General features: G+C 46.4%; 1 protein-coding gene across 2 annotated transcripts in view; it reads left to right on the top strand.

Annotated features, from left to right (window-relative positions):
• Nucleotides 1-15,321, top strand: part of LOC126521606 (activating signal cointegrator 1 complex subunit 3-like) — a 414,950-nt gene that overhangs the window by 321,844 nt on the left and 77,785 nt on the right. For both annotated transcript variants that reach the window (XM_055065750.2, XM_055065751.2), the window contains one exon: nt 5,976-6,166. In XM_055065750.2, coding sequence (XP_054921725.1) covers nt 5,976-6,166 — 191 coding nt within the window. The remainder of the gene's footprint in view (nt 1-5,975; nt 6,167-15,321) is intronic.

Raw genomic sequence — 15,321 nt, 5'->3', positions numbered from 1 at the left:
CCTAACTCCGGGTTCCACCGCTACTTCTTCGAGCTCCGACGAGACGCCCCGGGGCTATCGTACGTGGTGGTCTGCCTCTGAAGGGCGATCCTTGCTGAAGTGCCCGGCACGGCCGTTAGAGGATGCAGCAGGTCCAAGGAGCTTCGCTCAAACATCGCCAAGGTCGACAGCCACACCCTGGCCTGCCAGCGTCATGGACTTGGCTGAACCTCCATGGCTCCACATGTATGTTCGAATGTTGGAGCCATGGACACATGTAGATTCCATGGCTCCCATCACCACTACGATGCTCACTCTATAACCTTCTTCGCCCAGAGCCACAACTATAATCCCAGCTCGGCGCCGCTTCTCCCTTGATCACAGCTTGGGTCACGTGCCTCAAGGGCTCGTGCCATTTGAACCAATACATGCACATCGTCCTCTTCTTCCTTTGTGCACCGTATGCCCCTTACATATGACAGGTGTAGTGGCTGGAAAACGTATCATGCAATCGCAGTTAGGCAATGTACTGAATGTTGCTGCTGAAAGATTGTGTTGTCTAGGATCTAGGATATCAGCCATTTAAAAAGAAATTAAAAAAGCATCCCTGTATTAGGTCGTTTTTTTTCTGTTCTTTATTGCTAATGTTGGCACCGAGAAGTTGTACGAAATGGGATCATATCAATGAGGTTCTACTGTGTATGAAAATTTTGTATATGCAGAAGACTATGCATAGAACGGGATAAGCTGTTCATATTGTCACGTAGTAGTGACGGTGAATAATACAGCTGTAAAACTGTGAATGGCAAAACTGGCACTTTATTGGGTGAACTTGTGCCCACAAAAGCAAGTTACACTCGAAGCACAACATTAGCGGCGAACACGGTCGCCAGTTGGCGAAATCTGATCTGCGGGTCAAGCGCGTCAGCTTTTATACATGAACCATCGAACGTTCCAGAGTAATCGCTGGTGCCCATGTGTTTTCCAGAAAGGTCTACACCATTTACATCGCGCATACATGAAATCGGAGTACACAAGCTTCGGGGACAACAGAACCGTCAATAACATTACAGAAACTTCCGATTGTACACCTTCCTTTTCAATGATAATGGTAAGCGTCCAGTCGGGAGCTGACAATGTCTGCCGTATGATAGAGGGGGTGTCCTTGTTGAAACTTAGTGGGCCTTCCTAATTGGTTGTACCTGGATTAATATAGCCCCACTCGCTCTCGGCATCTTTTGCCTTATTCATCAATGTATCCCTATGCCATATCTCAATTTTGTAAAAGAGTCAGGATTTTATATTTCTTAAGAAAAGTGCTTTTTTAGTACTTCTCATAGACATATATTGGCGTGTTCTCAGGTGCCTTTACTCAATTTCATCAAGGAACCGTAATGAAACTTCTGTTTCCCCCGTATAATTTTTTTAGCAATCAACTATAAAAGGAGACATTCCATGGAAGGAATCAAAAGGTGTTTCTGTTGAGTGGATTTCATCAGTTGCAAGGTGGAGGTTGCATCCTCCTTTCCATATACACATGCATGTGATTAACTTCGTTGCACATTGTGTAGCATAATAGGTATAGTACAGCGAATTACGTCATTTTATAATAATACCTTGTCTGGTTTGTCCGTAGTACTTATAGGATAATGTTGCTTTTAAATGTAACTGGAAAGTAGCCAAGTATTGAACCCTAAAATTTTTCCACCACAAGCCTTCAAAAGTAGCCAATTTGGCACAGAGTAGTCAAACTTGGCAACTCTGGTGTTGGCTAAAAAAAAAAAAAAAGTACATGTTTTGACTTCGGTAGGCTTGTCTATGGATTGGATCTAAACATAAAGGTACAGGTTGCCAATGTAATGCTAGAAACCGCAGGAATTAGAATATTTGTTTTAAAATGGTCAATTTTGCCGTTATAGGTGGTGTCCAGGTTGTACCAGGTAGAGGTGGCATCCAATCAAGAAGGTGTAACCTTCTTGATTTAAAATGCTAGTTTTAAAGGCTATGCTTTTGCTGGTTGAATCCGCCAGTCTCTGGGAGCCACAAACATGTAATGAACAAAGGGTTTTGGACAGCACCTATTTGAATCAATAGGGGAACAGCTGCACCAATTGCGCCAAACTGCGCCAAAGCATGCATAAAAGCGAAACCCTCCTTCCGTCGATGCTTTGAGGCTAGCAAAGCTGAAATCAAAACTAACAGCGTGCTATCATCATCATCACAAAAAAAAAAAAAGGAAGCAGGGGCCCGTCCATGTTTCTCACTCTATAGTGAGGAACACTATGGGCCCGTCGAATTCGTCTGGTTCATCATTTGCGCATTTTCCCAGACAGATGTACAATTTGGTGCCACCGTATTGTCTTGCGGGCGCTTTATTTCGGTGTTCATCGAACCCGCATGGTACCGCTGAGTATGCCGATGGCGGAAGTCGCATTATAGGATTAAAGGTAAACTTTTTCGATGTTTATGGGTGATAGCGAACGTTTGCAAAAAAGCGGCTGCGATCAGAATCACCCGTGGTGCATAGTTAAGAATGGTATTAGCGAATGTGGTACAAGGCGAGAGCCGTCACTTCAGTGGGTACGTTGCTGCAAAAATTTTGTGTCAAGTTTTTTTGTCCAGCGCTATTTCAGTGAAATAGCATTGCCGACGCAAACACAAAACTGTATTTGCATCTCCCGCATGTGCAGTGGTACTGAAGCTATTTGTGGCCGCAAAACCTTTGCGGCCCCTATTTGAGATTTCCTAATGTGCATGCATGACACAAGTATATTGCATGATCTGTTCAGTGCAGGCGCGCATACTCGATCGGTCTTGCGGTGAGCCTTTACCCACAAGCCGTGACTGTCGCGCTGTGTTGCATCCTGGGTTAAACCATTCAGGGTTGATTTTTTTCGCCATATGCGACCTCCCAGGGTCAATTTATTTATTGCAGATTTAAATTCTTCAGAGGGACCTATTTCGAAAAAAATTTACTGTAATTTTTCTAAGTTGACCGTAACGTGAGAAAAAATATTTTGCGTTGGTATATTTGTACTGTTTGTTCATGAATAACAACAATAAATAAAGGAAATAAACTTACAAGAATTAAAAATTTGATGCATTGTTATACACATAGTTCAAGGCTTAAAAAATGCACACCTGAGAATATTTCGCAAGTCTCAAATGTTCCTGCTCTTACGCTAATATTTACGTCCATAGCATAATCGAACTGCGTAGTTGAGTGCACGCATGAAAACTGTGTGGTTGTGTGCCCGTCAGAAAAGCAAAACATGTGACAAACTTCCGTTAATCCTTCATCTTATCGCCAACCAGAGGCGATTACTCATCGCAAGTCTCCAAAAAAGAAATGCATGCACAGTGACATCCTTCATATGCGCACCCCTGTGAGTAATAAGCAAAGGAGTAACAAGCGGTCGCCCTTTGAGTGATTAGAAATGAGTTAGCCATCAGTTTTACGAGTGCAAGGCGCCGAAAACACCCACGGAACAAAACCCAAACTAACCGCCGCCCACCCGCGCCTCTGCCAATGCACATGCGGTAGTATATAGATGTGCTGGAACAAACAAACCATGCAACCAAAACCGAGAGAGAAAGGCATGAGAAAAAAAGTTCCCTGTATCCCCGCATAGTCGCAGCACATGCCAGAAAAGATAAAGTTAGGAAATTGGCACACTTTTTAAACATACAGATGGTGTCGTGAATATATGGCATCAACCATTTTGAACTTGTTTGCGGCGCTGTATACTACGTCATTGACCCTGAAAGGGTTAATAAGCACGCTTTTGTTGACATTCTGTCTGTGGTGCCTTCTCGCGCCGCATCGACGAACGCGGTCATAGCGGCATTTGTGCGTCGCGTCCTTTCCTGACCGCACTTCCAGGGCCAGCTTTGCGCAAACCTGTCTCCATAATATTGTCAAGTACATTCTTTATTTTGGGAAATCCTTGGCAGATGCACACACCCGCAGTCTGCGTTCTGTCCCACCTCACTGTATGCGGCTTGCTCCGCCGATTACATCACTCACTCAGTTCGTTGTTGCGCGCGCCGCATGCCGACCACGCACACACGCCTTCCATGTTCTCTCTTCCTGCCACACACTATTGCCTACCGTCCCGTGCCTACGACTCTACACAGTTGCCTACCGTCTCGTGCCTGCGACTCTACGCCACCTGGCGTCGGCCGGTACCCTCACAGATACCCCCCCCCCCCCCCTCCCCTTTATACTGTGAAGAAGGCTTCCAAGGCACATTATAAGGGCTCAGCTGGTCTGCATTAGCGAGGCCTTTCTGTTTCTCTCTGCCGGGTCTCCGAGTCTGTAGGTATTGCGTCCAATTTGTGCAGTCACTCTATATGGCCCTGTGCGTCGAGGGGCAAACTTGGCTGTGAATCCAATGGCTGCCTTACTTAGCGGGTGCGTGTCCCAGAGAACCAAGTCTCCAACCTGGAAGTTTGCTGGAGCGCACTTTTTGTTGTAATACTTTGCCCGACTGGCTTTTGCCAAGAGAGAGAGAGAGAAAGCACTTTATTTGCACCCATCAGGGAGTATGGGTGATCGGGGTGAGACGCAGCTCCCCCTTTCACCGTCTACCTCCCCCCTAGACGTCGGCCGGAATTAGTTGGCTACCGGTGGCGGCCTGGGCTTGAACGATGACTTGTTTTTGGGCTTGTTCTTCCTGGCTACGGAGGGAGGATTCCCATGACTCTTTATTTCCATATAGACCGTTTAGTGCTGGGCAAGCCCAGAGCATGTGATTTAGGGTTGCTATTCCTTCACAGTTTTTGCATTTGGAAGAGTGCACCTCAGTATGCCATTTGTGTAGGATATACAGGTTTGGGAAGATACCCATCTGCAGTTTCCGCCAGATTACTTCTTCCTTCTTTGTGAGAGATGTACGGGGGGGGAGGGAGGGTTCTCCTGCCCATTCTGTAGTGTTCTGCAAACGTTACTGCAAACGGCGATCATGGGGATCCCCGCAATATCGCAGTACTCCGAGTACTTCTCCAGAAAGTCTTGCGGTGAGTGTCGGTCCTGTTAGCCACTGAATTTCGGCAGCAGGACGGATGCACCTTTGACGTTGAGCGCTGGCCCCGCGCCGGTTGTCTCGTCGGGCCTAGCCATGCCGGTTGTCTCATCAGGCCTAACCGTGTCATTGAGCCGCGTGGTGCGCAGAATTTGAGCTATATCAGCCGCGAGTCTCTCCCTTTCCATAGCAGTTCAGGAGGTCGAAGCCAGCAGTCCTTGGACGATCGAAGAAGGCAGGAGAGGCTGCACAACTGGCTGGGTGGTTCTAGATGATTCTTGGTCCTCCATGTTAGGTCCAGTCGGACGAGCCCTCACTTGTCAAGTTCCGTCCCGCAGCACCGCACGCGGCTTGCTGCGCCGATTGCTTCCCTCACTCAGTTCGTTGGGGCGCGTTCCATGTTCTCCCTCCCCGTCACACACTGTTGCCTACCGTCTCGTGGCTGCGACTCTACCTGGTGTCGGCTCGATACCCTCACAACATATTGACTATATCAGTTAAAATTTGCATTGGTATATGGTAAGCACATGTGTGTTGGACCCTGCACGATAGGTGCCTGCTGCTACATTGCCAAACCGGCTTGTTGTCTGCGCCATGACCTGTGCCGAAAGGTGAAGTGGCTGTTCCACCACTGCTGAATGTAATGCGAGGTTTGAGTTCAAGCAACGAAAATTCTGAAAAAAAGTTGTGTTACAATATATTAAATACGATTACTTATTGTTAATAAATATTAAATACTTCCCTTCAAAATGCAAAATGCAAGAACGCTTATGTCCCACGCAGTGGGGGCACATTGAGTGTCCCCAGGTAGTCAAATTTAATCCCCACTGCAGTGTGCCTCATTATAAAATCGGGGTTTCAGCACATAAAACACAAAAATTTAATTTACAAAATGTACAGCTTTGATTATGGCCAGCTGTGGGTGTCTTGGTTACGGCAGTTACTTTGAAATCATTGCTCCCTTTCTGACAGGATGAACGCACCTTGATCTCAACAGCCCTGGGCAAGATTTCATCCTTCTACTACTTGAGCCATGAGACCATGCGGCTTCTCTATGACCAGCTCAGTGTTGACGCATCTATTGAGAAGATACTCTACCTTCTCACCCAAGTTAAAGAGTATTCTGAACTTCCAGTCCGTCACAATGAGGACCTCATCAATGGGTAAGTGGTGACTACACATGTGTGATGTCATGGGCTTCTTACATTCTGAGTTAAAAAACTGAGATAATACTACTTCAGTCATGCTGCACTTTTAGATGTCACAAACTTACTGTTTGTTGATCACATTTGACAATTGAGTCAATTCTGCATTACTCGAAGGGAATGAGACATTTCTTTAAGTGAGAGCTCGCCTCCTATTTATTAGCTTCAGTTGCAGCCTACGCAGGTTCGCATTTATTGCTGCTACATTGCGCTCTTATGTGGCATGCTTGTTTAAAACTTCTCAGCCTTCATTTCTGCTCTTCTTCACTCTCTGCCGACAGTTTAATAATTTTTAATGAAAATTGAGTGACTTGTTTATTACAATGATTTAAGGCTCTGAGCTATTTATCATTGCTCTAGCTCATACTTTTAAATGATTACGATCCCTACCCTGTGTTGGCAGTTATGGCTACTAACAAAAATTATTGCAAAATTAAGTAAATTTCCCCTCCTTGTGTGTTATGTTGTCTTAGGAGGACCCAGGTTGTGCAACTGTAGAACTGTATTCTAGATTTTATTACTTTTTATTGAAAGAAAATTGGTGTATAAATGACACTGGTACCTTCCATTTTCACCCTGCCTCTAAAATTTCAATTCTTTTATAGTAAGAAAGGCAAAACATTTAATAATCATGACCCCACAGTTGCATTCTAAGTGAAATATCACTTCAGAGAACACCGAGAGAGAAAAGGCTGTTCCATGTTTAAAAGTAATAAATTGTGACTTTGGTGAAAGAAATGCAAACTTAGAAAAATAGCTTTAAAGATTGAAACCTTGTCACTTTATTCTCATTGCATTTATGGCCACTAGAATGTGCCTGGAGTATACTGTACTTACACAAATCTAACGTGCACCTTTTTTCCGTGAGAATCACTGAAAATTGCCTGCATGTTATAATGAGATACGAAATTAAAGCCGAATTTCCGGTGTTGGCAACAACCTACTGTCAGAGCCACCAGACGCACCATCATCGTGATGGTGACAGAGCCTATTTTCAGGATGCTAGGGTGGTTAAAATGGGTAGGTGCAACGAAGAGCGGAGCATTTCCTTGCCAGGCACTGTTGCCTTTCCCGCCGATGCAACTAGGGACCCTGTGGGTGCTGCTTGGGGCACCACCTTAGTGCTGCCGCCTGTTACCCTTGGCGCTGTCCAGGAAAGCTGCTGCATAGTTTTCTTCTAGAGCTATCATGGTATTCTATTGTACGCAAATTATCATCCTACACCTGACAGTGGACAGTTCATGGGTCACCCACCTAATCCAGCAGCTAAGTGTGGACCTTATTGGGCCACTGCCCACAACCCCTCGGCACCACAAGTACATCCTGGTGGTGCTGGACAAGTTCACGAAATTTGTGGAGCTTTTCCCATTACATGCGCCTACCTCCAAATCGATCATTGATAAAATGATCTATGTTTTTTGCCGGCATGCTGTGCCTAGCTCCGTCTCTAGCGACAATGGCAAACCATTCATAAGCAAACTGTGGAAAGGCATTCTCCAGCACTGGGGAATACAGGAGAGCCACACAGTCCCATACAGATCAGCAGGACAGACTGCGTAACGCCAAAGTGCAACAGTTAAACAATGCCTGGGGGGCTACTGCACTTCCCACAGGGACTGGGACAAAAGGATGCCCGAATGGCGCTTGCAATGCGCATGTCTGAAAGTGCGCTTACTGGCTTTACGCATGCCTTCTCGTGCGGTGGGCGGGAACTACGGAACCCATGGATCCATCACAATCAGGCAGCTGGCACCGAGGTGCCCCCTTTCGTGCCTCATGCCCTAGCTGTTGAACTGGATGTGTACCTTCGAGATGCTTGGGCCTTTGCACAGGACAACCAAACTTTGGCAAAAGCCAGCAGCCAGGCAAAGTAATACAACTGTACTGAAGGCACTGGGCAGTGGGCATGGTGCTGGTGAAAAAGAAGAAGACGAAGAGAAATGCTTCCTTCCCGTTTCGATATAGCACTGACCTGTCTCAGCCTACCGCTACAAACCTAGAACTAACGCTGCTAGGCAAACACCCTCATTGTATTTGGTGGAGCTGCTGGGTTTCTCTTCGACATCCTGGAACTCCGCAGTTAGACACTACCACCAGCTATTGCAATGGATGATCCGGTACCGTCCCAGGCTGCTGCTCCAGTGCCCCCAGCCATCGTCTGCTCTGGCGTTATCCAGCAGCGCCATCCGGCTACAGTGAAATCTCGGTATAACGAACTTCAGGGGACCGCAGGAAAATGTTAGTTATTCTGAAAGCCCAAAAATTAGCCATAACAATAGCATTTCAGTAACGCAAACGTCCTACCTTTGAAACGGTACCTCCTTGGACTCGTTTCACAGGCACATTCTGTGCTCTCACGTCTTTAAACCAAGTCAGCACTGCTGCGTCAATATTCTGGAAATCGCCGAGCCGCAGTCGCTTCCTTGATGGGGTAAGCTGAGATTCTTGCTGGTGCCTAAAGATTTTCTCTTTATCTTTGAGAATCGTGGCGATCGTCGACCGCGCCACTCCACATTCTTTAGCCACAATGGATTGTTTCTTCCCATCTTCTATCTCGCGAAGAATGTCTACTTTCTCGCTCAAAGAAAGCTGCTTTCGCTTTTTCGCCGTGATTAGAGTTATTGAGCTCATGGCAGCGTGAACGCCGGCACGTACTTCTAACACAATAATATAACCAGAAGAAAAACAAGATGGACAGGCCTGATACGGGTGACAGCACGCGAACAACTGAGAAAACAAGCAAGAAATACGTGATGCGTCGTCGCCTCCGCGACAGGAAAAAAAAGAAACGGCCGACTTCAGCATCAATTACTACTTTTTTTTCCTTCTGCTGCACCGTCTCAGGTTTTACGAGCCCCCTGCCTCTCCACTCACAAAACCTAGTGCGTCGTTGCCTCCGCAACGAAGAAGGAAATAAAAAAAAGTCCCCACTCGCATCTTTCTCCTCCCCGCGCCATCTCAGGTTTTTGCGGGAAGCAAGTTGCAAGGCGCCCGCTCTTCGCGCTGCGTCGTCTGCTAGCTTAGAGCTCCAACTGCCTTGAGGGATACACTGAAATCTAAGAATCCTCGCATTTCGGGATATGAGTTCGCAGTACTGAGGTGTTGTTAAGATGACACGGAAATTAAATAACCATAGTTATTCTGAAATGCTCATTATTCTGAAGTTCGTAGTAGTGAAATATTTTTACATTGAAACTATAAGCAGTCGGCATGGGATTTCTTAAAACTTCATTAATTTGAAATGTTCGGTAATGTGGCGTTCATTGTAACGGGGTTTGACTTAATATTTAGCGGCACAGACGACCACGATGCGGAAGTCTGGCTCGCCGAATATGATAGTTTAAGTGCCTATAATAAGTGGGACGACCGCGCCAAGCTCACAAATGTGATCTTTTACTTGACTGATGTGGCAAACCTATGGTTCAGCAATCATGAATCCGATCTTACCACCTGGTCGGCTTTCACAACAACTTTGGCATAAGTCTTTGGCTGTCCTGCCGTTCGCTGGCTTCGGGCTGAGCATCGCTTGAGTGGTCGAGCTCAACGCCAAGACGAGACCTTCACCAGTTACATTGAAGACGTGCTCTCGCTCTTCAAGCGCGTCAACTCATCTATGGACAAAGCTGACATCAAGCACGGCATGAAAGGCATCGATGACCATGCCTTCCAGGTGTTCGTCGCGAAGAGTCCCCGGACGATTGCCGAGGTCATACAGCTTTGTCAGCAGTACAACGAGCTGCACAAGCAGCGTGCTGCAGCATGTGCTGCTCAGCAGGACACCGCGGATCGATTTCCCTTGGATTTTTGCCGCGACGCTGCCGACATCTCTGCTTTAATGCCGGAGATAAAGCAGTCCACCCGCCAGGAAGTTGCACGCCAACTCTCTCTGGCGAATAGCATACCCAAGCCGTTGACAACTTTGGCTACTTCGCTTCGTCACGTAATTCAGACGTAAGTTGCCGCAGCGCTGCCACCTGCCCTTCCTCCGCAGCCTGCTGCGGGACCGCTAATTTACGCTGATGTTGTCGCTCAGCCGCTGGAGCCCCTGTCATCAACCCATGGCAAACACCTGATAACAGGCCAATATGCTATTCCTGCCATTTTTCTAACTACTTAACACGATTCTGCCACCATCGCAGCCACCATTTACCTGACAGTAGGGGCCCCTTAAGCTACAGGCCTGCTCGACTTCTGCGTCAGGACCCATCTAACCTTCCTCCGAACTCGTCTTACAGTCGCCACCCTTTCGATTCACGCCGGTCGCCTTCCCCACGTCGCCGATCCATTTCCCCAATGGTTCGCCGACCCAGCCCAGCCCAAGAGGAAAACTGAGTCGCAGTTCCAGAGGCAAGAGCTGTGTTTACGTTTAACATTTCAAGGCCTCATTTTTCCCCAGCAAACGAAATTTAACTGTTCGTAGACGGCGTCACCGTACACATACTTATTGACACCGGGGCCGCCGTTTCTATTATTAGTGAGAAGCTTTGCCGCAATTTGAACAAAGTGACCATGCCCCTTACCTCTCTATCTCTGCATACAGCAACCTCGCATCGCATTCAGCCTTCAGTGTTGTGCACAGCCCAGGCCGTCATTCAAAGCGTTATATATGTTATCGAATTTGTCATCCTATCTTGTTCTTCGCACGACTTTATTCTTGGATGGAATTTCCTATCAGTCAATCAAGCTCTTGTCGACTGCGCTCATGCCGAACTTACGTTATCAGTGCCGTGCTTTGACCCTGACCACCACTATTCTCCTAAATTTGTTGCCGCCTCTGACATCAATATCGCACCTTTCTTCACTGCTCTGGTCCCATTGTCATGTAACTCTGCTGCGAACTTATCTGTTTTGTTTACGTTCTGTTAGGACTGGTGAGGGTACCGGGCTGACGCCAGGTGGCGTAGAGTCGCAGGCACGAGACGGTAGGCAACTGTGTAGAGTAGCAGGCACGGGACGGTAGGCAGCAGTGTGTGGCGGGAAGAGGGAACATGGAAGGCGTGTGTGCGCGGTCGGCATGCGGGGAGCGCGCGACAATGAACTGAGTGAGTGAAGTAATCGGCGGAGCAAGCCGCGTGCAGTGAGGCGGGACGGAACGCAGACTGCGTGTGTGTGCGTCTGCCGAGAACCTACTTGACACGCTTACACTTGATTAAGGGCTGGAGTTTTTTAATTCACAAAAAGACCTGCAAGAAAGCCGTTTTTTTTTTTTTTTTTTTCATAAGAACTTCGGTAGGGCTGCATGATTAAGTCACTTGAGAACAAGCTATTTTTTTTTCCAGCTCACGTCCACGTTAAATCTGTTCGAGACATTTTCGGTGAAAAATTAGGCAGCCATCGTTTATTGGCTGCTCTCAGTGCTACTGGCACACTCAGCTATGCATTTTCATTGTTTCAGGTTATTTTTTTCTTCTTTAGGAAGTCTTGGAGAGTTAACCAAAAGAAAAAGGATGGAAAGGGCAAGAAGTGGGTCAAGTCTTCTGCTTAGCAGTTATGCTGCAATTCACACACAACTCGTTTATTCTAATGTGCAAGCTTCAGATGAACTTACCTTCTGAAACAAATGTGCTTTCACTGCTTCAGGTTATTTTTTTCTTCTTTAGCAAGTCTTGGAGAGTTAACCAAAATAAAAAGGATGGAAAGGGCAAGAAGTGGGTCAAGTCTTCTACTTAGTAGTTATGCTGCAGTGTACACACAGCTCGCTTATTTCAATGGGCAAACTTCAGATGAACTTACTTTCTGGAATAAATATGTGTTGCTTTTTTATTGAGTACAATGGCACGTTGTAATGTACAGCATGTTTAACCAATATTTCCTGCTTACTATATTAAGAAAGCTATGAAATGCAGGAACATTTACCGGTGAAGAAAAGCCCTGTAACAGCAGCATAAATTTAAGGTTGTTCAGCTTGCATCAGCTTTAACAAATTTATATTTCTAAACAGATACCGTATTTACTCGCATAATTTGCGCACTTTTTTTCGCGATTTTAGAGCTCCAAGAAGGGGGTGTGCAAATTACGCGGAGATTTCGCTAACACATCCGAAATAAAGTGCAATTGTAGTAATGCATGCGGTATATAGATTAAAAAGAAAATAAATTATAGCCTAAACTAAGGGTTCATGTTTATTTAACAGAATTGGCACATACTTTAACCAGCCAGATCCATTCATGCTCGGTCTAGTCAGAATCACTGGTCGAGAGGTCTGACAGAATCATCATCGTGGCCGCTGTCACCACCCTCCCAAAGCGTATCGTCCTCGGTTCCGTTGAGCTCGTTCATCTTCTTGAAGCTCTTCTCGACAATACTGGGAGAAACCAGGTCCCACGCTGCGACTATCCACTCAGACCGTCTCTGGTGGCGGTCTCTTTATTCTGCCAGTGGGAGTGAGCCCATGCTCTCCGAGAAGGGGAGATAGAGGGGGTCAAACGCTTGAGTACTTTCGACAACTCTTGAACAGGTTCACGTGTTCATGTCTTCCTAGAACACAATATTCTAGGGACCGTAGTTCAGGGGCTTCCGGAGAGGGGACTTTGCACTCACAGCCCGTCTTGTGTATGAATGCGCTCGCCTGCGCGGCAAGGGGCACGGCCGTCCAAAGTCTCTCCGTGCCCGTGCACCGGTGATTTGGCTTGGATGGGACGGGGGGCGCAAACTTTGTGAGGGCGTAAATTATGCGGGTAAATATGGTATATCAGCTTGAGTTGATACTTCTTTAGGTATAAGCAGATGCAATATGAAAAGCAAAAGCAGTATGGAAAGCTTGAACCCTGACAGTGTTATTGATTGTTTCATGTCAAGGGAAGGCAAAAGAAGTTTTTGCTGAAATCTCTGCGTAAAAGACAGCATGAGTGCGTTGAAAGCGTATGTGAGAACGTTGCAGCAAATTTTTCACTGCGATGGCTAGGGTGACCAATAAAGAACTGGTAAGTTCCCATAGCATTACAGGACAATGTGCCAGTGAAGAGAGATGTGAGATGCACTTTGGTATGAGTTTTCGATGGCACGAATGCTGCAGTAGCTGTGCCCAAGACTGTGCTGCCTAGTGAATAGGGAGGTGTGTTTTCACACCTCCCTATTCTAGCCACCCTAGTGAAGGTTTCTGCACAGTTTGTGGGAATTTGTTTCATGCTTGATGACGATCTGGAGCAGTATTCTTGATCAATCACTTTCGGAGATACTATCATAGAGTTCCATGCAAAAAGTTTAGTAGGAAACTATGGATGCCATCACCTTTGCAAGATTTTGCATGGAACACTGTCGGCCACATACTTCGGCAAGTCCGATGCAGAGTCACATAAAATCTTGCGAAAATGATAGTACCATCTCTAAAAGAGATCACTAGAGAATACCGCCCCTGCGTGCTTGATATCCGTGGCCAATGAAGCACAAATGGCAACGACGACGGTTTCATTATTAAATGATAAGGTGGAAGCTTGGGCGAGTTGGTGATTCAATGTTGACATGTTTGTGCAGTGTAAAAGACGAGGGCTGAAAGAAGAACACAACACAGGAGCTGACTTCAACTGATCTTTCTTTGCAAAATCGCCAGAACTATATACATGAGCAAAAGTAATGAAAAAACAACTTTTGCATTACGTCCCACATGAACCCCGATTGCATCACAGCCAGGTACTTTATTTAGTTTTTGGTGAAGGCAGTAGACGGCATGCTGATACAAAGGTCACCCAACCACTGCATCTTGTCAGCCTCTATGATTTCACGTGGAAGGTGTTCTCGGTGTTTGGAAATTACGACGCAGTTTTCAAATTCAGGGTCACAAATTCAGTCTCTGCAGTGAATGCCAAGATGACCTTGCAAGGCAGTATAAACATTGTAAAAATGCTCTCTCAATCGCTCATTTAAGCATCTGCCTGCTTGGCCAACATATTGCTTTCTGCAAGTCAAGGAAATCGTGTAAACCACACCCAGGGCGCATGCTCCAAACCGATTCCTATGGTTAGTAGTGCAAATATTTCGTTTTATGGCATGAACATTCACCCGCCTACAGAGCACTGATAATTTTTCTGGAGCAGAAAAAACAACTTTAACATCTGCTTTGCTGCCTATCTTCTTCAAGCTGTGCGATATCTTGTGCAAGTAAGGGAGCACTGTGACTGGCTTATTGTCTCTGGCAGCACTGTGAGCTGGTGCTTTGGCTCCCAGCTTGATTTTCTTTAATATCTTTTCTGCGACTGAAAGTAACAAAGGCTTGCGCTTGGAGACTGCGCACTAAAGGGTGGAATCAAGACTTCTTTAGGGCATTTGGGAAGCAAAGATTTACAATGCCCCATTTAACCTGCTTAGGATGGGTCGACAGATAAGACAAAAGTGCCTTGTTCCCTCTGGGCTCGTACATCCAGCACAAGTGATCTCTAGAGATACTAAGTTGCCATTCCCCCTTTGCACACGCGAGATTGAGCGGCCATCATCAGCTCACCGTCGCACGCTTTCACTTGCACACACAGTGTACGGCACACAAGGATGATGTTATCACGAGACAAACCCAGTACGTCTATATCGCAAACAAAACCTGTAGCAACTGCCAGATGAGGTCAAGACAGTGCGCTTCCGCCTACCTTCCCCCTCCGCCACGCTTTACCTCGTTTCTCCTTCCCCACTTCGCTCAACGTCACCTAGACTTTCCTCTAGATTGCATTGCTTTGCCGCGCACTCAGCACGCTCCTTCGTACTTTTGCTAGCTCAGGGCCTGCACCGATCACCTGTGAGGTGGTAGATGGCTGCTTTAACTCCCCAGTGAACTTTTTTCAGCAGCACAAAGGCGCAGAAGGATTTTTAAGGTCATTAGGTGAGTTGGCATCGTTTGTGGTTGCTTGCTGATTTGCAAAGAAGCGCCAAACATCCATGACGGACTCGATGAAGCCAAGCAAGAGTACCACTTGAAACCAGTTTTCTATTAAGTTCAGCTAAAGGAATACTTTTTATATCATTTTTCGCCTGTTTTAAGTCTACTTCGTTTGCCATCTTGAAGTAAGATATTTCAATGCACCTGGTCATGTTGCCAATTCTTCTGATAAGAAGAACAAATTTTCATGGTTCCTTCGAGTTCGTCTTAACCCTTTCGCTGTCACGGACGTACCCGTACGTCATCGCGC

This window comes from Dermacentor andersoni, chromosome 6, assembly GCF_023375885.2.
Source record: "Dermacentor andersoni chromosome 6, qqDerAnde1_hic_scaffold, whole genome shotgun sequence".
Classification (NCBI taxonomy): Eukaryota; Metazoa; Arthropoda; class Arachnida; order Ixodida; family Ixodidae; genus Dermacentor; species Dermacentor andersoni.
This window is presented reverse-complemented; position numbering and strand designations above follow the sequence as displayed.